The 22,580-nt window shown below is 46.0% G+C and overlaps 1 protein-coding gene across 1 annotated transcript in view; it reads left to right on the top strand.

Annotated features, from left to right (window-relative positions):
• The window catches only part of as3mt (arsenite methyltransferase), a 44,760-nt gene that overhangs the window by 6,627 nt on the left and 15,553 nt on the right, over positions 1 to 22,580 (top strand). Inside the window, exons 3-8 of the mRNA XM_078565126.1 lie at positions 702 to 829; positions 7,083 to 7,233; positions 8,895 to 9,031; positions 10,686 to 10,755; positions 11,824 to 11,905; positions 13,016 to 13,147. Of these exons, the coding sequence (XP_078421252.1) occupies positions 702 to 829; positions 7,083 to 7,233; positions 8,895 to 9,031; positions 10,686 to 10,755; positions 11,824 to 11,905; positions 13,016 to 13,147 (700 nt within the window). The remainder of the gene's footprint in view (positions 1 to 701; positions 830 to 7,082; positions 7,234 to 8,894; positions 9,032 to 10,685; positions 10,756 to 11,823; positions 11,906 to 13,015; positions 13,148 to 22,580) is intronic.

Genomic DNA, 22,580 nt, shown 5'->3' with positions numbered 1-22,580 from the left:
AAAAACTGAGGTCCCCGTCTGACTGAGGCTGTGCACCAGAAACGGCCCTCCCTCACTCTGAGTGATACGCCAATCCATTTACGTATTAGAATTAGGAATGACAAACAGGGTGACTTCAAAAATCTGCATTTTGATACCTGAGCGTTATCCTCACTGTGACGATATGAGCAGTGCCATGATTCATACTGGCAGCTGCCTGCTGTCACTGGCATCAACGGAAAATGCTACCTCTCCGCATGCGTGCCAAGTGCCCCCACCCAGCGTGGCGCTGGCACCAAACGCGTCATTTTAAAAAAGCTATCCTTTCGCCGGCTTTTTTTTTTGGAGCAGGAATCAGGCCTCAAAGATCGGTCAGTTAGCCACGCCCACCATTTTAAAAAAAAGTGAGTGTTAAAGGGGCCTCGCCGCTGTTGGCGTCCAGTCGGAGTTCCACGGCAGCCATTACTGCTTCGGAGCTCACGACCCCAGGATCTCGTCTCACGACCCCCTCCCCCACCCCCCGCTGAGGGTCACGACCCACGATTTGGGAAGCCCTGGCGCACAGGCCTTTAAGGGAAAGCTCGATAAGCACATGAGGGAGAAGGGAATAGAAGGATATTTTCATGGGGCTGGATGAAGTAAGGGTGGGAGAGGCTCATGTGGACCAATAGATCTGTTGGATCGAACGCCTGGTTTTGTGATTGTAAATACTTTGTCAATAGGATTATTATGGAAAAAGGCTCCACAAGACGGAAGATCTGGTACTGAATGTGTGTGTCACTCCTGCTAAAGCTCTCCCTAAGTATTTGCAGGATGCATTGACAGCTGTTCATGAAGAAGTGAGTTCCAGGTCTGTAATCAATCTAAATTATTGTTTTCATAGGGTGATGTTATCAATATGTTTTTTTCTCTTAGTATTTTACTATTCAAAACACTGATGCTTCCCTGTCCTGCCAAGTAGTTTAGTTTATATAAATACAGATTGCTATTGTATTGGTACTTTCAGAATTAATGGGGGTCTCATATTAAGTCAGATAACTAATTGTTTTATAATGACTGAAGCTTTGTGCAGTGTAATGCTTGGTGTATCATTTTGCTGCTGTGATGGAGTTGGGCTTAAATAAAAACAGAAAGTGCTGGAAATACTCCTCAGGTCTGGCTGCATCTGTGGAGAAAGAAACAGTTAACATTTCGAGTTGATGATGACTCTTCCTCAGAACTCAGAAACCTGTGCTTAATTTCACCTTTGTTAAGGTCGCAGTCTGTAAGTAATCACAGCTCAAGGCCATTCAGAGTTTAATCAGTTCTCGATGAAGGAAGTTTACAGATTTCATGTGATTGCTTTCAGACTGGGGAAAAGGGCAGGATGAATTCATTGCCTTTATCTTGATACTTTGAAGACACTTAACATGCAGAGGGAAATAAGCAGCTGAAATGATCGTGTATTTTTCAAATAAGTGTCGGCCTTGGTTCACTGATAGCAATCTAGGGACTTGAGACCACAATCTAGGCTGATACTTCAGTGCGGTACTGTGGGAGTGCAGCATTACTCATCGAATGAGATCTTAAACTGCGATTCCCTCTGCTCTCTCATAAGTAGTCAAAAATTCCATAGCATTATTCAAGAAAGAATAGCAACTAGGAACCAACATGTATCTCACAACCAAGACCACCAGAGTGTTTTAGTCATTATCTCATTGCTGTTTGTGGGATTTTGCAGCACATAAATTGACTGTGAGAGCTGGAGGGAGTTGATGTTTAAGCTGGTGAATTGGGCGCTGATCATGTGGACTGTTTCGTCCTGGGCGGGGTGTTGAACTTCCTGAGTGTTGTATCACCTGCTCTAGTAACTTATGGTCCAGTTGTATTTCTGGTTAATGGTGACAGCAAGGATGCTGATGGTGGGAGACTCAGCAATGTTAATGTTGGATGTCAAGGGAAGGTGGTTAGATTTCTTCTTTGGGAGATGGTGATTCCCTGACACTTCTGTGGCTTGAACGTTACTTGTCACTTATCAGCCCAAGTCTGGTTGTTGTCTGGATGTTGCTGCATGTGCGAATGGACTGCTTCAATAGCTGAGGAGTGCGAGTGCTGTACATTGCAGCCACCAGTGATCAGTCCCGCTTCTGACCTTATGACGGAGGGAAGGTCATTGATGAAGCAACTGAAGATGGTTGGGCCTAGGACACTACCCCGAGGAACTCCTGCAGATGATTGACCTCCAACAACCACAACTCTCTTCCTTTGTGCTAATCATGACTCCAATCAGTGGAGACTTTTCCCCCTCCCTCGGTTTTATGAGGCCTGTTTGAAGCTAGACTAGGTGGGTGCTGCCTTGATGTCAAGCACAGTCATGCCTGACTTGCTTCTAGAATTCAGATCCTTTGTCCGTGTCTGGACCAACGCTGTAATGAGGCTTGGGACCAGGTGGTTGCTGCGGAACCCGATTTCTGTGTCATTCTGATGCATTTTGAATGCTGTAGAATTCTGGGTGAGAACCCAACAAGGATGGCATTGGTGTAAACTATTTATGAGCCTTTGTAAAGAGAGGCCAGAGTTAATTGTAACAATTCTTTTTCAGGTAAATTTTCTCTCAGTTTGTTGACTCGTGATGCAGTGCTGCTCCGGGGATCACTTTTATTTTATCCGGGAGAGCACTCTTATTCTGTGAGCCAGTGATTGTTGGCAAGGTGCCTGACTACAAGGCAGCAGGTCAGGTGGATTGTGCCCTCCCCCCATGGTTGGCACAAAGTGCGCTGTCTCTGTTGTTGGTGGCAATCAGGAGAAGAAACATGTCGGATTATCCTCTCCGGGAGAACACTAAGACTGCTTGTGCAGCCACCCTGGCTAATGCAGCAGAGCTAACTAATAACCTTACAATCTGGGTGCAGCCACCTTGTCTTCAATCAACTGAGCTGTTAGACAGCAGATGCCAAATGGTGGTGCTGTATTACAGATCACTCACAAAGCTGAGTTGCCATGCCAACGTGCTCTTTTACACTCTTTTACATGCATGCTGTAGTCTGGAGTTGTGGATCCTGATGGTAGAGGCCCTGACTTTCTTTCCATGACATGGATTGGCAGGAATGGGGAGGCGACCGCGATGGGTGCAGTGGTATTGTTGCTGGTCTAGTAGTCCAGAGACCCAGGATGATGCTATGGGGGATCCAGGTTCGAATCCCGCCACGGCAGATGGTGGAATTTGAATTCGATAAGAATCTGGAATTAAAAGTCTGACGATGGCCGTGAAACCATTACTGATGGTTAAAAACCCAACTGGTTCACTAATGTCCTTTAGGGAAGGAAATCTGCTGTCCTCACCTGGTCTGGCCTACATGTGACTCCATACCCACAGCAATGTGGTTGACTCTTAAGTGCCCTCTGAACAAGGGCAATTAGGGATGGACAAGCCTAGCCAGTGACGCCCACATCTCATGAATGAATTTTTAAAAATCCCTCCTGCTCTTACCGCCTGCCTTTGGCAGTTGGCGATTTTGGCCGTGTTATAAATGCTCCTTCCTTGACCTGGGGTGGGGCTTGAACCCAGAGTTTCTGGATCAGAGGCAGGGACGCTACCCACTGTCCCACGAGATCTCTGTGAGATGTCAAGTAACCTCTTAGATTTAAAGAAGAAGTTGTGGGTTTAAAGTTCAGGCTCCGATTGACTGTGTGAGCAACCCCTTTATGCGTTGGCGTATGTATGTTAAAGTCGTTATCATGATCACTCTCCCCTTACAGCTAACAGATTAGAATGTTTCACTTGGACTGCGAGATTCAAAGTCGCCGACAAAGAGAGGGCAAATGTTAAAAGATATTTCCCCTGCCCTCAGCAGAGGTGGCATGGAACAAACTCCCAGCAAAAAGCCATTGAAGTTGAGATGAAGAATTGGATGGCAATGAGATCTGTCAGGGATGGCTAATATCCTGTCTTACTAGACTGCATCATGGTGTGGAATCTCAGGAGTGCTACATGTAAAATTTAAATCCATCCCTTTATTCTGCAAACACAGTAAAATGAGTCAAATCCCAGGGGAGACGCCTCCAAACTTGTGTTGAAAGGAGCTTTGTATTGGCCGAGAGGGCCCCGTTCCCAGGTGGAGGCACCTCTGTGTCACCCTACATGCCTAAAATGCAGTCAATGTCAAAAACAACAGATTCAAATGCCAAATTTACAAGTAGTAAATGTGTTAAAAAGTCTCTCTTCAACTTGTTCACACCTTACAATGACCCGACCTTGTAAAAGGCCAGGAGTTAGCTCCAGAGAAGCTCTGCAACCTTTTGTTGCTTAGCCTGCTGTCTTCAGACAGTTGCGAGACAGTCCACCATGTCATCAGCGCAGTCAAACGTGTTCTCGTGCTGCAGTTCAAAATCCCGGAGCATCTGTATGACCTTTGTGTCAAAGGCTAAGGAAGCAGGTGGGCGAATGGGTGGGCATTCATCAGACTCTTCAGGTCATCGGGCTCCTCGGTTGAAGAATGCATCATTTGTCAGCTCTGTCCTGCAGCGTACAGCACTGTCCACCTCTCTGTAAGTTTCCATGGTTGTCTTTGCTGGAATTTCCATGCTGGTCTCCTGCAGCTAAGTGAAAAGTGCCTCGTCATTGAGTTGGTTGGCATCACCCTGCTCCTCCTCATTTTTGATGCTTTGTGCAGTCGTAACCTGTTTGAACCCAGTGTGGTGGAAGCAGTTGGTAATTGTGGCTTCCGTCATCATCTTCCACACCTTCTTCATCATGAACATGGCCTCTGGAACAGTTGGATTGTATTCCTTCTTATTGATGACCTTGATAACCTGAGACACCAGCTGCTGATGGTCGTGTCTTTTCAGGTTCCGATTCCTAATCGCCCCCTGATCCATTGGCTGGAACTTGGCTGTGGTGTTGGGAGGCAAGAACGTCAGCTTGATGCACTTAAGGTCAGCGATGTTGGGGGTTTGTGGGGCAGTTGTCTGTAATGATGACAATTTTCCTCTTCTTTTGTTCTGATTTGTCCACTTTCTTGATCCACCCGTTAAAAATGCTGGCGGTCATCCAGGTGGTTTTGTTAGCCTCGTGCTGCATGTATAGTGTCTTGACATTCACGAGAAACATAGCTTCTTGGACTTTCCTATCACAAGAAGTGGCAGCTTTTTGGTGCATTCCATGTTGGCACAGAACATAACAATGACACGTTCCTTGCCCTGATTTCCACTGTTCCATGTTTCACCCTTAAATGTCAAAGACAAGAGATGGTAAAACAGTCCGGCTTCATCCATTACGTTAAAAACGTCTCTTGCTGCATACTCACTCAAGACGTGGGCGAGACCATTTTAGAGCCAATCATCTGTCATTGCTGTGTAACTGCTGCACCCTTGCAGCTTACTGTGTGTAAGGTGATGCTGTGCCTTGTCTTGAATGGGTCCATCTGTCCGTCACTGCAGGGGAACTCCATGTGGCCCAGCCCCTTTGACAGGGCGACTCCCCTTTCCTGCAGGATTGGACCGGAGATAGGCACACTCTCTGCTCGGACGGCTGTGAACCACGTTAGCAGAGCTTCTTCAATGTTAGAATAGGCAGCCGTACTCACCCTCTTCCTTGCTGGGGAGAATGCCTGCTAGTCGAACTGTTCCCAGACGTGTGTTTCATGATGGTGGACAATCGTGATGAGGGAATCTCCCACCCCTTTGCTTTCAGCTTCGCCACTATTTTCCACTTCCTGTGTCAACTTCACCTTCTCTCCGGTCGACAACGCTTTTAACTTTCTCACAGGTTTAGCCAAACTCGCAGGTTTTGCGCATGCTTTCACAGGGAGATCTCGACGTCAAGTGATGGCTTGTCCAGTGTGCCATGACTCTACGTTCTTGTATGCTCTACCTCCACTCTGCTCGGTATGATCATGTGACAAATTTAGACAGTTCGGCTAATTCAGAGTCACCAGTGCGGAATTTTGGCTTATCACGGGCACCTTTCGATGGGATTTGCTGTTCTGCCGGTGGGAATGGTTGGCGACTTCAACATAGCCGGAATTTGACTCATTCACTGGATCTCAATTTGCTGATAATAACAGATTTCCTGTTTGGACTTTATCCACCAAAGGGGCACAATATTCAGAACAACACTTTCCAAAACTCAAACAGACCAACCAAGCACAAATAAGATCAAGTTGCCTGGGCTAGCAGCTCGATGGTGAGGGGTTCAGATTTGATACTTCTGCTCTTTGCGATCATTCAGGAATGGGCAGAGGTGGTGGGGTGGGGGGGTGGTGGGGGGTAGTTGGATGGGCAGTGGGGTATGGATAATGGATCGGGTGGGTCTAGTGGGGCAGGCAGCGGGGCGGGGGTTAGTGGGATGGGCAGGGGTAGTGGAGTGGGTGGGATTAGTTGGGTGGATGAGGAGGCGGGGGTTAGTGGGGTGGGCAGGGGTTAGTGGGATGGGCAAGGGTAGTGGAGTGGGTGGGATTAGTTGGGTGGATGAGGGGGCGGGGGTTAGTGGGGTGGGCAGGGTTAGTGGGGTGGGTGCCTGTGAAAGCATTAAGCCCGGACTGAATAGTGGTGATTCTAAAATGTTCAGGATTAAGCTCCAGTTCCGGTGATTTTGCATTGAACTTTGCCTCAAGAGGGCAATGGGGGTGAAATTGGACATGGGGAGCAATTCAAAGTGGGCAGTATCACAAGTCGCCCATTGTATCTCCTGCTTGATAGGTCAGTTCCAATGTCCTTTATAGACCTGACTATCAGTTGTAAAACCCAAGCACTGTGGATGGCACATGGTTGATGGAAGGAGTGGGCTTGACGGGCTGGTTGACTCTTTTTTTCTCATATCCTGAACTGTAACAATAAATGGAATGTAGGGTCTGAAAGGGCAGTGGAATCTGGTTCAATAAGGAATTGGACTTTATCTTGAAAAGGAAAATTTTGCAGGAATGTGGGGAAAGAGCAGGGGGGTGGGTCTAATTTTACAGCTGTTTTAAAGAGCTGGCATAAGCACTATGGGCTGAATGGCCTCCTGTACTGTGTGCACTTCTGATTCTCTAAATGACTCCATATTGTGCTTGTGTAGTGTTTGTTTGTTTGTTTTTGTCTTTGAAAAGCTTTTCATTTGAATTTTATTTTATGTCCTTTGACAGGTACTACGGATGTGGGCTTGTGGTTCCTGAATGTTTGGAGAGCTGTTGGATTCTGGATCTGGGAAGTGGCAGTGGGCGGGATTGTTACATGCTCAGCAAGCTGGTTGGAGAGAAAGGTCACGTGACTGGGATTGACATGACCAGTGAGCAGGTATTGTTTCATGCCGGGAGTGCACAGCAAGCAGCCAGCTCCTGAAAGAGGAAGGTGGCCTCTTGCCCTGGGTGGGACCCTGCAGCAGAAACCCAACTCTGCCTCTGGGATCCCTGCTGTGTCTGAATCCAGGCTGGCAGGGGATGATTGTTGCTACAGGTTCTCCTTAAAAATTGAAATTAAGACCAGGAGCTGAGCTGCTGGACATTGATAGAATGGCCTCACCTCGTTCTACCTCCTATCTCAATTTGCCACCTCACCCTCTTCCAGCTCTAGATCATCACCTGTGCCCTTCGACCCTGCGACAGTATCTCTTCCCCCTTCACCTACCTGCTCCTTCATTGGTGCAAGTATTGGAGGTGATGGCGTAGTGGTATTGTTGCTGGACCTAGTAATCCAGAGACCCAGGGTAATGCTCTGGGGACTGGGGTTTGAATCCCACCATGGCAATGTGATTGACTCTTAAATACCCTCTGAAAAGGCCTAGCAAGCCACTCAGTTGTATCAAACCGCTATAAAGTCACAAAAAAGGAATGAAACCGGATGGACCACCTGGCATTGACCTAGGCACCGGAAATGTCAATGGCAACCTCAGCCCTGTTGACCCTGCAAAGTCCTCCTTATTAACATTTGGGGGCTAGTGCCAAAATTAAGAGAGCTGTCTCACAGACTAGTCAAGCCTGACATAGTCATACTCATGGAATCATATCTTACAAATAATGTCCCAAACATCACCATCACCATCCCTGCCAGTGTCCTGAGCAGAGGTGGTGGCACAGTGATATACAGTCAGGAGGGAGTTGCCCTGGGAGTCCTCAACATCGACTCTGGACCCCATGAAGTCTCATAGCATCAGGTCAAACATGGGCAAGGAAACCTCCTGCTGATTACCATGTACTGCCCTCCCTCAGCTGATGAATCAGTGCTCCTCCATGTTGAACATGGGCCCATTATCTGGATGCAGGCAGAGAGCAGTCTTTTCATTCTGTGGACTCCTCTAAAGTCTTCCCATGGAACCCTTAAGAGTGCATTAAAAGTTGGAATTCGATCTTTATAAAATAACACATCAACCCACAGGGATCTGCTGAAGTGCTTTTAATTTTTTATGTGGGCCTTGGCCATGGCTCACTCAGTGACACTCAGCTCTGAGCCAGAAGGTTGTGGCCTCAAGTCCCATCCCAGAGGCTTGAGTACAAGATCTGGGTTGAAGCTCTAATGCAGTACTGAAGGAGTGCTGCATTGTAGGAGGTGCCATCATTCAGATGAGACACGAAACCAAGGCTCCATCTTTCTCTTCAGGTGGATATAAAATTGCACTATTTTGAAGGAGGTCGGGGTTTCATTCCCAGTCTTCGGGCCAATATTTGTCCCTCAATCAACATCACTAAAAATAGATTATTTGATCATTATCATATTGCTGTTTGTGGGAGCTTGCAGTGTGCAAATTGGTTGCCATGTTACCTACATTAAAACAGTGATGACCATTTCATATGTACTTCATAGGCTTTGGGAAATCCTATGGACATGGAAGACGCTACATAAATGCAAGTCTTTCCAGACTTTGTTGGTGCTGTTGGCTGATGAGAAGAGCTGTTGTTTTAATGCCCTGATGGTCCTCACACATGTTCTTTCTTCTTGTCTCCATTGCCATTATCCTGCAGGTGCAAGTAGCTCAGAAGTTTATTGACTATCACACTCAGGAATTTGGCTTCAGTAAACCCAATGTGGATTTCCTTCAAGGCTACGTTGAAAAACTTGGCGATGTTGGATTGAAGGACAACAGCTTTGATATCATTATGTATGTAAAAAGTAGGGTCAATTTTATTTTATTTTCGTCATCAGGCAGTAGCAATGAAAGTATTTTGTCCAAAACTTAATCTGGTCAGGAGAGCAAAAGACTTAGTTTCTGGAGAGGTATCTTTTATGGTCAAGTCAGTGGTATCACCAGCTGGTGCCAGCATTGAGTGGTGGATTATTCCCATTCACGGCAAGGCTGTGTTTTCTTTTATTCTTTCATGGGATGTGGGCACCACTGGCAAGACCAGCATTTTGTTGCTTATCTCTAAGTGCTCTTGGTGAACTGCCGCCTTGAACCGCTGCAGTCCATGTGGTGTAGGTACACCCACAGTGCTGTTAGGAAGGGAGTTCCAGGATTTTGACCCAGCGACAGTGAAGGAACAGCGATATATTTCCAAGTCAGGATGGTGTGTGACTTGGAGGGGACCTTGTGGGTGGTGGTGTTCCCATGCATCTGCTGCCCTTGTCCTTCTAGGTGGTAAAGGTCGAAGGTTTGGAAGGTGCTGTTGAAGGAGCCTTGGTGAGTTTCTGCAGTGCATCTTGTAAATGGTACACACTGCTGCTACTGTGCGTCGGTGGTGGAGGCAGTGAATGTTTAAGGTGGTGGATGAGATGCCAATCAAGCGGGTTGCTGTCTTGGATGGTGTCAAACTTCTTGTGTTGTTGGAGGTTCACACTCCTGACTTGTGCTTTTTAGATGGTTTGTAGTGTACTGTTGTGTGAATGGGAGAGCCAGAGAGTGGTCTTCCCTGGGAGCCTTGCCTACCGACTGTTATTTGGATGTAGAGCACCATTGCCAGAACCACAAAGAACATCTTGCCAACCGCTTTTGCCATTACATGGCCGATAGCTGGGCAGACACAACAACTGGGGAAAAGGGAGAGGGTGGGAACCTTAAAACAAAATTGAACACAGTAGCCTATATTGGGTCAAAATCCTGGAACTCCCTCCCATGTGGGTATACCTACACCATATACACTGCAGCAGTTCAAGAAGGCAGCTCACCACCACCATCTCTACTGCCCTTCTGGATGGTAGTGGTCGGGGGTTTGGAAGGTGCTGTTGAAGGAGCCTTGGTGAATTCCTGCAGTGCATCTTGTAGACGATACACACTGCCGCTACTGTGCATCGGTGCTGGAGGGAGTGAATGTTTGTGGACCAGGCTGCTTTGTCCTGCACGAAATACTAATGCAGCAAAGAGTGACCCAGCCCCTTCTCCAGGTGAGGCAGTGTGGGTCTGTCTGGTGCTGGATAGACAATGTTAAGTGGAGAGAGGAACAATCTGGTGCACTGTAATTATACTCTTCTTTCTACATAACATGTGAATGTGAGTGCATTTACACTATAGCTGTGCATTGATGCAAAGCCTAAATCTGCAGTCAGGGTCTGACCAGAGTGAAATAGAGTGAGGCAGGAGTCTCGCTTTGCTGTCAGGCTGGAGGGATTTAGGCTCCATTACTATCTGGACCTTTGGTGCTGCTGCCATTTGAATGCACCGTGATATAATGTGAATGATTGGACCTCTCTTTGTGCTGGTGAAGCCACTTTTGGGGACATGCCATCAGCTATCAATCATTAGGCTTCATTAAAACAGCCTTACAGTGAGGACCAGTGCTCTTTTATGTACTTGTTTAGAAGAGTTTGCTTTCTTTCAGATCCAACTGTGTGATAAACCTGTCACCTGATAAAAAGGCTGTGTTAAAAGAAGCTTATCGAGTGTTAAAGGTATGTACACCGTGCTTTCCCAGATATTTGAAAAGGTGCAGATTCCTGTACCGAGGGGAGACTGTTGTCTTTAGCTGACCAGCTGTTATGTTACTGACTGTATCACTGCCCTGCTTTTATTAACAACAATGGTATCATTCTGGGCATCCGATGGCTCAGCATATAAATGCACTGCATAATGTGGCACTGTGCCATTCTGAATAGAAGGACCCAAGCTTAAAGGTTGGTTGAGTTTGGCAGGAAGGTAGGAGTAGATCTTCATCTTCCTGGGACGGTACCGGACTTGGCTGGGGAGTAAGGATGTCAGCCGAGGTTCCTGCTCCTGCTCACTGCAGTGAGACCCGCTGGAAGGTGGATGTGTGGGTGATGAGTGAGGGTGGGATCAAGGTCTTTGGTTATGTCCTTAGTGACGGAACGGCCCGACACTTTGGGCGAGCTGTTGGAGGCCGATTGGCATCATCGGCGCTGTACCCACAGCAAGAACTAGTGGCCTCAGGAGAGGGGCTGTGATCTGTAGCTTCAATTTGGGGTGTGGGTGGGGTGCGCCACAACCAGTAGCTCAACCCTCCAAAGGAAGTTTTTTAGTTTTTTTGGATGAAAGGGGCAGAGGCGCAGAGACCTGGGGCCATTGCATTGGTCAGCTAGGTGGTTTCAGACAGTAGGGTTACCCCAACATGAACAGCAGGGCTTGACCAACAAATCCAATCATTCCTGCCTCAATAGGCACCTGGTGACTTCTACAGCAACAGCCGTGTGCCAGTTAGAGCTGGAGTCAAGCATCAGTCCTCCGCTGTACTCTTCCTACTCTGCACACGCTCATTGCACGGACAGCTGGATAGCCTGCTGGTGCTCACCCTCAAGGCTTGTGTATAAAGGGTGAACATTTCGCGCAGGTACTGTGCGTAGAATCATCCCCCAGAAAGAGCGGGACTGCAGGAGAAATATTTAACGTGTCCATGAAACGTCCTATTGCACAGTCCCAGGAGCCATTTTATTGCATTTATGAAAGGAGTAATGGCAGTGTTTGGCTGACCGATGCTGATTTTAAAATGGTTTGTCCATTATTAGGATGGCGGTGAAATGTACTTCAGTGATGTCTACGCTGACTGTGATCTTCCAGACACCATAAGAACACACAAGGTTTTGTGGGGTATGTGGAAAAAAAGCCTGATGGCTTTGTCACAGTTTGTAATGTTCTAGAGAAATTGGATCACATTCAGTGTTGTTGCGTTACGCACACAAGGACGATATTAATATTTTTCTTCTTCTTGGGAGCTATCAAGTGAAGGGCCCGAGATCCAGAGTGAAGGATACCACCAAGTTTGAAGAGATTTCAGAAATTTCCCCAGAAAACAGTGGAGGCTGGGTCATTTAATTTTTTCAAGGCTGAGTTAGACAGGTTTTCGATAGACAGGGGACAAGGGTTATGGGGTGGGGGTGGGGGTGGGGAGGGCGCAGACAGGAAATTGGAGTTGAGACCACAACCAGATCATCCATGATCTTATTGAATGGCAGTGCAGGCTGGAAGGGCTGAATGGCCTACTGCTGCTCCCAAGTCCTATGTTCCTAAGGAAGTGGATGGCAGAAATCAGGAAAGCAGAGGGAGTAGATGGGAGGAAAGGGGGGGGGGATGAACAAAATATCTTGGGATATTGGAACATCTTTGTGGTACTTAACAGAATCTATGGGGTCTGTATCTGAGAGCGTATTCTGAAGATATTGGTGTTGCGTAAACTGAAGAAACGAGTTGTCTGCTACATATAGAAACTCCTGATTTCCATTTCCAAAAAGTGCAAGAGGGAAATTACTCCCCCCCCCTCCGCCCTGTCTCCCTGCCACCCCCGTGCCATAGCATTGATTTTCTGGTTTAAAGTTGAGATTAAAAAAAAGGAAAATATAAGCTTAGATGAAACTGTCACATTTAACTTATGTATGTAATGTGCCAAGTCTTGCTAGGATGTGTGTTTCCAATCTCAATGCGCCCCTGTATAAGGTTGCCAACCTTGCCCATGCTTTCAAGGGGTGATGCTGAGCAAATGCCAGCCACTGCTCCATTGCTGGGCCCAATAGGAGGGTGAAAACCCCTTTGCAAGATCTTAGATCCATCTAGGCCAAGAGTGGGTTTGGACAGAGATTTGAGAATGGGTTGTCTGGCTGCGCTGTTTGTTGGGAACTCAGTAACCTTGTGGTCATCTGCTCTGGCAATTAAGTAACGTGACCTGTTCTGTATATTCAACCTGGTGTGATGCTGTCTCTTCAGGGGAGTGTCTGGGAGGAGCTCTGTGGTGGAAAGATCTCTTCAAACTTACAAAGGAAGTGGGCTTCAGTGCTCCACGACTGACCGCTGCCCATAGAATTCCCGTGACAAATAAGGAGCTCAAGGACATTGTTGGTAAGAAATCGAAGAGACAGAAATGATCGCTTGCATTAATATATATATATGCCCCCTTTAATCTAGAGAAATGTCACAAGGCACTTATGCAGCATTGAGGAACATGGATACTGAGCCAAAGGCGGAGAGATTAGGAAGGCTAAGCTTGGTCCAAAGGGGCGGAGGACTTTGGAGGAGGAGAGGGAGAGACAGTCTTAAAGGTTGAGGAATTTGGGGGTGGGGGTTGGAATTTCAGACTGTGAGTTTTAGCTAGCTGAAGGCATGGCCAGCACAGGGCCTGTACAGGAGGCAAACTTCAGACGATCACAGCAATTTATGAAATTTGGCATTCTTGCATTTGTCCTGATGAGTTCAAGATGAAAAGCTTCAGGAATATGTCTCACTTTTCAGCAATATTCAAGTTCTGTACTACCAAGCGCCTGTTTAGCGTTAGAGTAACAGGGCCATAAAGTGCTGGAGGAATGTATGAAGAGTTGAACGACAGATGGGTTGAGTTAGGGGCAGAGGCAGACAACGTTCCAGATGTGGAGGTAATGCAGAGAAAGGGAATGCACTTAGTGGCCGGGGTTGATAACCACACCTTTCACTGGCATATTAATGCGGATTAAAGTTTGAAGAAACTAAGCCACCTCGGATTGTAGCTTTTACAGGACAGAAGTTGATATTAGTTTAAACTATTGCTTAGAGCTGAAGTGCTTCACCTGATTCTATACATCATGTCTATGACTGTGCAAGTCGGTGACCACTCCAGGACTTGAGCACATAATTGGGGCTGATACTTGAGTACAGTAATGAGGGAGCCTTGCACTGTCAGAAATGTTATCTTTCAGATTAAACGATCATTTGAAAACCAGAGATGAGGGATTACAGGCATGTGGGCAGACTGGAGAAGCTGGAATTGTCCTCCTTGGAGCAGAGAATACTAAGAGGGGGCTTGATAGAGGTGTCTAAAATCATGAAGGGTTTAGGTAGAGTAAATAAAGAGAAACTGATTCCAATGGCTGAAGAGTAGATAACCAGAGGGCACAGATTTAAGGTGATTGGCCAAAGAACCAGAGGTGACATGAGGAAAAGCTTCTATTCCACAATGAGTGGTTAGGATTTGGAATGTGCTGCCTGGGAGGGTGGATACTATATTTCAAAACTGAATTGGATAAACAATTAAAGGAGGAAAAATGACAGGGATATGGGGAAGAGTAAGCGAGTGAGACTAAGTGGATTGGTCTTCAAAAGAGCTGGTGCAGACTCAGTGGGCCGAATGGCATCCTTCTGTGTTGTACAATCCTATCTGGCCATTTAAGTAGGTTCCGATAGTCAATGAAGATACTATTCAAAGAAGCATTGGGAGGTATTCATGTTCTTGGAAAACATTTGTCCCCAATTACAACCGGGATCGGAGGAGTGTGCAGTTTCTCTAGCCCCACTGCTCCTCAGATCACACCATAAGTGTAAATGTTTTAGTCGCGCACCAAGTTGGCCAATTGTTTACTTTCGCTGTTGTTAGAGCCAGAATAAAAGAGACTTTAACTTGGCTTCTTTTAATAAACTCACAACAATTGATTTATTATGAAAAGAAACTTGTTTTTAAAAGCAAGTTGCAAAATCTGGTTCACATACAATGTGCGATCTGGAAGTATAACTATATACCCCTTTCTATCCCAACACACACACACATACACATACACACAAAGGACCAAACCAAATGCAGAGGTTGGCGTTTCAGGGATAAAACATCTTTTGGCCAATGGCTAAACGTTATGAAAAAGGATAAAGTTCGAAGGTTTTGACACTGTCAACCTGGTGTTCCTGTGTATGGGGACAGGTCGCTAGTCACAGTAGTTGTCAGGAAGTTCTTTCCTAAGGAGTTTTGGTGAGGAGGAGAATAGAGTGCGATCAATGTCCTTGGGATCTCTCTCTTGCCTCAGCTTCTCAGGTTTCCAAAGACAGATGAGTTATATTGAGATGAGGTTTTCTAGCTGGATACTGGTAAGTACACTGAATTTCAGACAAGGCAGGGAGACACATGAGTTGGGCAACCCTCTCCTTTTTGGTTTATTCCCAAACTGAGTCCAAAAAACAAGTTCAAAACAGAAACTCATCTCAGTCAGATGCTTTCCAGAAATCACCAAAAAAGCCTCACACCCCCTGAAAACAGTCGGTTTTTCCTCCAGCAATTAAAGTTCACATATGCAAATAGTTCCTATCTCCTCGGGTGCCTTGCTGGTCATTTAGCTGAAGCCATGTGACTTCTTGGAAAAGGCAGTTTGATCACAGTCCAAAGTGAACTTATAACCTTATTTTAAAAAAAGCTTAGGTCAGTTCCTAAGAAAGTGTCCAAATAATTTGATTTCCTTCCAATTTAAAAAAAACATATAGTTCTTGGAGATATGTATTCGTAACAGCCCCCTAACCGAACCCATGAACAAAATAATTTGCTGACCGTCTACCGGTTATGATTTGTAGGACTTTGCCTAATGAATAGTCAATGTTCTTCAAAGTAATAGCTTGTGTGAGAGGCATTTTAAGATAGGAGATGTGATGAGGCATCTTCTATCATTCTAAAATGGATGCCAGGATGATAGAGAGAGAGAGAGAGCCAGAGCGAGCACCATTTTGAAGCCAGTTAAAACATTCTGAATGACACTTGATTCAATTCCTGCTTTGACCTCAGCTCTAACATCTCCCCTCCCACAGCCCTCTTCCAAATACCTCCCTGTAGTGTCAGCCCTCATTTCCTTCCTTGACCACTGCACTGAGCGATTCCTCACCCTCGGTCATTTCAATCTCTCATCTCAATTCGGCCTGTCCCCTCTCTTTAAATATGAAATACCATCATAGCTTCTGTAGCAGCAACGCTAGGACCGGGGATGAAGAAACAGCTACAGTGGCCAGTGTTAAATGAATGTCATTACAGACTGCAAACCCATATAATGACAGGGCAGAGCGTTGTACAAACTGGCATGAAGAAGGGTGAAAATTCCCGTCAATCTTTCTTTACCTAATCCACTGAATTTTTGTTTTATTATTTGGTAACCAGCCAAAGATTATGGGGCCCTTTGAGGAATTGTTTTGCTATTGTGGGCGTTTGGGTCCAGCTTCTTTCAAAATGAATCCTGCGGCTTTTATGGGTTTTCGCACTTGGACACAGCCAAAATAAATGTTTTTTTGCCTCTTGGAGTTGAACTTTGAACATGATGCAGGTTGGCCATAGCAGCCATAACATGAAAAAATGGATTGGCACTTTTTTAGAATCAGCCCTGTGTATTTTTTCATCTCCGAGACCTAACATGCTTTGGAGATAATGGGATGAGTGACTGCGAACTGAGTGAGTAGGAGACAGGTTTTATGTAGCTATCCAGGATTGCTAGTGTTAGATGAGACTTGTTTTGTCTTCTGTATGGCAGCTATTTAGTGATGTACATATGGGTATTGTGTTATCCTGATTACAAGGAGAGAGCTTGTATTTATACAGTGCCTTTCATGACCTTAGGACAACCCCCAAATCACTTTACAAGCAGTGAACTACTTTTGAAAGTGTAGTCACTGTTGTGACGTAGGAAATGTGGCAGCCAATTTTGCACGCAGCAAACTCCCTCAAACAGCAATGTGATAACGACCAGGCAATCTGCTTTTGTGACATTGATTGAGAAATAATTATTGGCCAGGACACTAAGGATAACTCCCCTGATCTTCTTCGAAATAGAGCTGTGGCATCTTTTACATCCCTCTGACAGGGCAGCTTAATGCCTCATTCAGAAGGCAGCACCTCCAACAGTGCAGCATTCGCTCAGTACTGCACTGGAGTATCAGCCTAGATTTTTGTGCTCAAGTTCTGGCGTGGGACTTGAATCTACAACCTTGTGACTCCAAGGTGAGAGTGCAATCCACTGCCACTGAGCTGTAGCTGACAGCTTAGTCCTAAGGGTGCTCTCCCATTGTCTCACTTGTTCCTGTAAGGTAGAACTCTGTAACAGTCGAGGCCAAGAGAGAGAGGTACACAAATCTAGATGCAGCTATTGGCAAAGCTCTGACCCCTTCTCTTCCCAACAATTCAGAAACTTAAATGTTTAGAAGGTGGAGAGGGTAGAACTCCTGCTCTCAAAAGTTTTATTTTGTTCTTTAATGGGATGTGGGCAACGTGGGCAAGGCCAGCATTGGTTGCCCATTCCTAAGTGCCCTTGAACTCACTGGCTTGTTAGACCATTTCAGAGATCAGTTAAGAGTCAACCACGTTGCTGTGGATCTGTATCACATGTCGACCAGACCAGGTAAGGACAGCGGATTTCCTTTCCTAAAAGACATTAGTGAACCAATTTACGCCAAGCAACGGTAGTTGCCATGGTCACCCATTACTGAGACTAGCTTTATATTCCAGATTTATTAATCAAGTTTAAATTCCACCAGGTGCTATTTGAACCCATGTTGCCAGAGCAATTAACCTGGGCCTCTGGATTACTAGTCCAGAGATGTTACAGTTACGCAGACCGATCGTGTCAGCCTGTTCCTGCCCCACGGAACTCATTTCTTGCAATCTTGACTCCCTTCTCTCTCCCCTTGTCCAGTCCCTTCCCACCTACATCCGTGATTCCTCTGACACCTTACATCATATCAACAATTTCCAGTTCCCTGGCCCCAACCGCCTCCTCTTCACCATGGACGTCCAATCCCTCTACACCTCCATCCCCCACCGGGATGGTCTGAGGGCTCTCCGCTTCTTTCTCGAACAGAGGCCTGAACAATCCCCATCCACCACTACTCTCCTCCGTCTGGCTGAACTTGTTCTCTCACTGAACAATTTCTCCTTAAACCCCTCTCACTCCCTCCAAATAAAAGGTGTGGCTATGGGTACCCGCATGGGCCCCAGCTATGCCTGTCTCTTTATGGGGTATGTGGAACATTCCTTGTTCCAGTCCTACTCCGGCCCCCTCCCACAACTCTTTCTCCGGTACATTGATGATTACTTCGGTGCTGCTTCATGCCCTCACCCCTTTTTCTCCCTCCCAGAAACATGATAGGGTCCCCCTTGTCCTCACTTATCACCGCACCAGCCTCCGCATTCAAAGGATCATCCTCCGCCATTTCCGCCAACTCCAGCATGATGCCACCATCAAACACATCTTCCCTTCAACCCCCCCCCAGCGGCATTCTGCAGGGATCATTCCCTCCAGGACACCCTGGTCCACTCCTCCATCATCCCCTACACCTCAACCCCCTCCCATGGCACCTTCCTATGCAACCGCAGAAGATGCAACACCTGCCCCTTTACTTCCCCTCCCCTCACCGTCCAAGGGCCCAAACGCTCCTTGCAAGTGAAGCAGCATTTCACTTGTACTTCCCTCAATTTAGTCTACTGCATTCGCTGCTCCCAATGCGGTTTCCTCTACATTGGAGAGACCAAACGCAGACTGGGTGACCGCTTTGCAGAACACCTTCGGTCTGTCCACAACCATGACCCAGACCTCCCTGTCGCTTGCCATTTTAACACTCCACCCTGCTCTCATGCCCACATGTCTGTCCTTGGCCTGCTGCAATGTTCCAGTGAAGCTCAACGCAAACTGGAGGAACAGCACCTCATCTTCCGACTAGGCACTTTACAGCCTTCTGGACTGAATATTGAGTTCAACAATTTTAGATCATGAACTCTCTCCTCCATCCCCACCCCCTTTCCGATCCCCCCCCTTTTTTCTCCAATAATTTATATAGATTTTTCTTTTCCCACCTATTTCCATTATTTTTAAATGTATTTCCATCCATTGTTTTATCTCTACCTTTTAGCCTTTTTCGATCCCTTCCCTCCACCCACCCCACCCCCACTGGGGCTATCTGTACCTTGCTTGTCCTGCTTTCTACCCTTAATTAGCACATTCCTTAGATAATATCACCACCTTCAACACCTCTTTGGCCTTTTGTCTGTGACATCTTTTGGTTATTTCCACCTATCACTGGCCCTCTATCCAGCTCTAACACCACCCCCCCACAACCTTAAACCAGCTTATATTTCACCTCTTTTCTATTTTTACTTAATTCTGTTGAAGAGTCATACGGACTCGAAACATTAACTGTGTTCCTCTCCGCAGATGCTGCCAGACCTGCTGAGTTTTTCCAGGTATTTTTATTTTTGTTTTGGATTTCCAGCATCCGCAGTTTTCTGTTTTTAGGCCAGTTAGTTTACCTTGATGGTCTCAGCTGAGAGATAAATATTAATCTAGACACTAGGAAAACTGCACTCATCTAATTTTGAACAAAGACCTGGAATCAAGCAGATCCGAAGCGATTGAATAGAATGGACGTGGGGAAGATGTTTCCATTAGTAGGAGAGACTAGGACCTGAGGGCACAGCCTCAGGGTAAAGGGAAGACCTTTTAGAACAGAGATGAGGAGGAACCTCTTTAGCCAGAGAGTGGTGAATCTATGGAATTCATTGCCACAGAAGGCTGTGGAGGCCAGGTCATTGAGTGTATTTAAGACCGAGATAGATAGGTTCTTGATTGGTAAGGGGATCAAAGGTTACGGGGAGAAGGCGGGAGAATGGGGCTGAGAAACTTATCAGCCATGATTGAATGGTGGAGCAGACTCGATGGGCCGAATGGCCTAATTTCTGCTCCTATGTCTTATGGTCTTATGGATTTCTAAGCTCTCAGTTTTCATGCTTATCATAGTGAAAAGTACAAGTGCAATGAATAAACATTTTATTCAGAAGGAGAAATCTTCCAGAGGTTTTTTGTTAATATTTGAAAGTTGAGCCCACACACCGAGTTAGTTGATCCACTTTCTGTTTTCTGAATGAGATTTCTTTCACACAAACTGTTTATTTAGTTGAGATTTTAAGGAGACTGATATCCAACGGCCATACCTCTCAACCTGTACACATTCCAACCTGTTGTGCCTTCACTTAGTGCTTTCCAAAATCAGAACCATTCACTCTCATTGAAATTCCATGGGTCTAGAATTCTGCCCTCTGGGCATCCTTAGGTTCAGATGAAATTTCTTCAGCCTGAAACGTTAACTCTGTTTCTCTCTCCACAGATACTGTTTGACTGGCTGAGTTTTCCCGGAATTTTCTGTTTTAATTTGAGTTCATTGAGCCTGTCATTCCATCTTCCAGTGTCTTTGGTCTTCATTACTCTGTGCTGAGAGAAAGGTTGCATGTTGAATTTTGGCACTGAACTCATTTCAGCAAAGATATGTTTTTTTAAAATTCATTCATGGGAGGTGGACGTCGCTGGCTAGGCCAGCGTTTATTGCCCATCCCTAATTGCCCTTGAGAAGGCGATGGTGAGCTGCCTCTCCTTTAATGGAAAGTAGGAAAGTATGTTGTGAAGAGGACATGAGGAGGTTGCAGATGGATATGGATAGGTTGAGTGAGTGGGCAAAGATCTGGCAAATGGAGTTTAATGTGGGAATATGTGAAACTGTTCACTTTGGCAGGAAATACAAAAAAAAATCAGAGTATTACTTAAATGGAGAACGGCTGCAATATTCTGAGGTGCAGAGGGATCTAGCTGTTGTAGTACATGAGTCACAAAAAGTTAGTATGCAGGTACAGCAAGTAATTAAGAAGGCTAATGGGACGCTATCCTGTATTATGAGAGGGATTGAACATAAAAGTAAGGAAGTTGAGCTTCAGTTATACAAGGCAGCACCTCGAATACTGTGTCCAGTTTTGGTCTCCATATTTAAGGAAGGATGTAAATGCATTGGAGGCGGTTCAGAGGACGTTTACTAGATTGATACCTGGAATGAGCGGGTTGTCTTATTAGGAAAGGTTGGACAGACTGGGCTTGTTTCCACTGGAGTTTAGAAGAGTGAGGGGTGATTTGATTGAAGTATACAAGATCCTGAACGGCCTTGACAAGGTGGACATGGAAAGGATGTTTCCTTTTGTGGGTGAGTCCAGAACTAGGGGGCACTGGTTTAAAATTAGGGGTCACCCTTTTAGGGCAGAGATGAGGAGAATTTTTTTCTCTCAGAGGGTTGAGCGACTTTGGAATTCTCTGCCTCAGAAGGTGGTGGAGGCGGGGTCATTGAATATTTTTAAGGCAGGGGTAGATAGATTCTTGTTAGGCAAGGGAATCAAAGGTTATCGGGGTTAGATGGGAATGTGGAAATCGAAACAAAAGAAGATCAGCCATGATCTTATTGAATGGTGGAGCAGGCTCGAGGGGCCGAATGGACTACTCCTGTTCCTATTTCTTATGTTTTTATGTTAAAACACTGCAAGGTGCTTCACAGGAGCGATTATCAAATAAAATTTGACACAGCCACATAGGCATTGGGACAGATGATTGGGTATAGAAGTAAGTTTTAAGGGCTGTCCTAAACAAATAGAGAGAGGCGGAGAGGGTTAGGGAGGGAATTCCAGAGCCTAGGCAACTAAAGGCACAGCCACCAATAGAAAAGTGATTAAAATCAGGGATGCATGAAAGACCAGAGATTTTATTTCGTTTGTTCGTGCATCATGGGTGTTGCAGTTAAGGCCAGCATTTATTGCCCTTCCCTAATTGCCCTTGAGAAGGTGGTGGTGAGCCGCCCTCTTGAACTGCTACAGTCCATATGGTGCAGGTACACCCAGAATGCTGTTAGGGAGGGAATTCCAGGATTTTGACCCAGCGACAGTGCAGGAACAGTGATATATTTCCAATCAGGATGGTGTGTGTCTTGGCGTGGTGTTGAGATGGATAGAAAACTGGTTGGCAGACAGGAAACAAAGAGTAAACGGGTCTTTTTCGGAATGGCAGGCAGTGACTAGTGGGCTACTGCAGGGATCGGTGCTGGGACCCCAGCTATTCAAAATATATATTAATGATTTTGATGAGGGAACTAAATGTAATATCTCCAAATTTGCAGATGACACAAAGCTGGGTGGGAGGGTGAACTGTGAGGAGGATGCAGAGATGCTTCAGAGTGATTTAGACAAGCTGAGTGAGTGGGCAAATGCATGGCAGATGCAGTATAATGTGGATAAATGTGAGGTTATCCACTTTGGTAGCAAAAACAGGAAGGCAGATTATTATCTGAATGGCTATGAATTGAGAGAGGGGAATGTACAACGAGACCTGGGTGTCCTCCTACACCAGTCGCTGAAGGTAAGCATGCAGGTGCAGCAGGCGGTAAAGAAGGCAAATGGTATGTTGGCCTTCATAGCCAGAGGATTCGAGTACAGGAGCAGGGATGTCTTGCTGTAATTATACAGGGCCTTGGTGAGACCACCCCTGGAATATTGTGTGCAGTTTTGGTCTCTTTATCTGAGGAAGGATGTTCTTGCTATGGAGGGAGTGCAGCGAAGGTTTACCAGACTGATTCCTGGGATGGTGGGACATATGAGGAGAGATTGAGTCGGTTAGGATTATATTTGCTGGGGTTTGGGAGAATGTTGGGGGGATCTCTTAGACACCTATAAAATTCTAACAGGACTAGACAGGGTAGATGCAGG

This window comes from Cetorhinus maximus, chromosome 20, assembly GCF_964194155.1.
Source record: "Cetorhinus maximus chromosome 20, sCetMax3.hap1.1, whole genome shotgun sequence".
Classification (NCBI taxonomy): Eukaryota; Metazoa; Chordata; class Chondrichthyes; order Lamniformes; family Cetorhinidae; genus Cetorhinus; species Cetorhinus maximus.
This window is presented reverse-complemented; position numbering and strand designations above follow the sequence as displayed.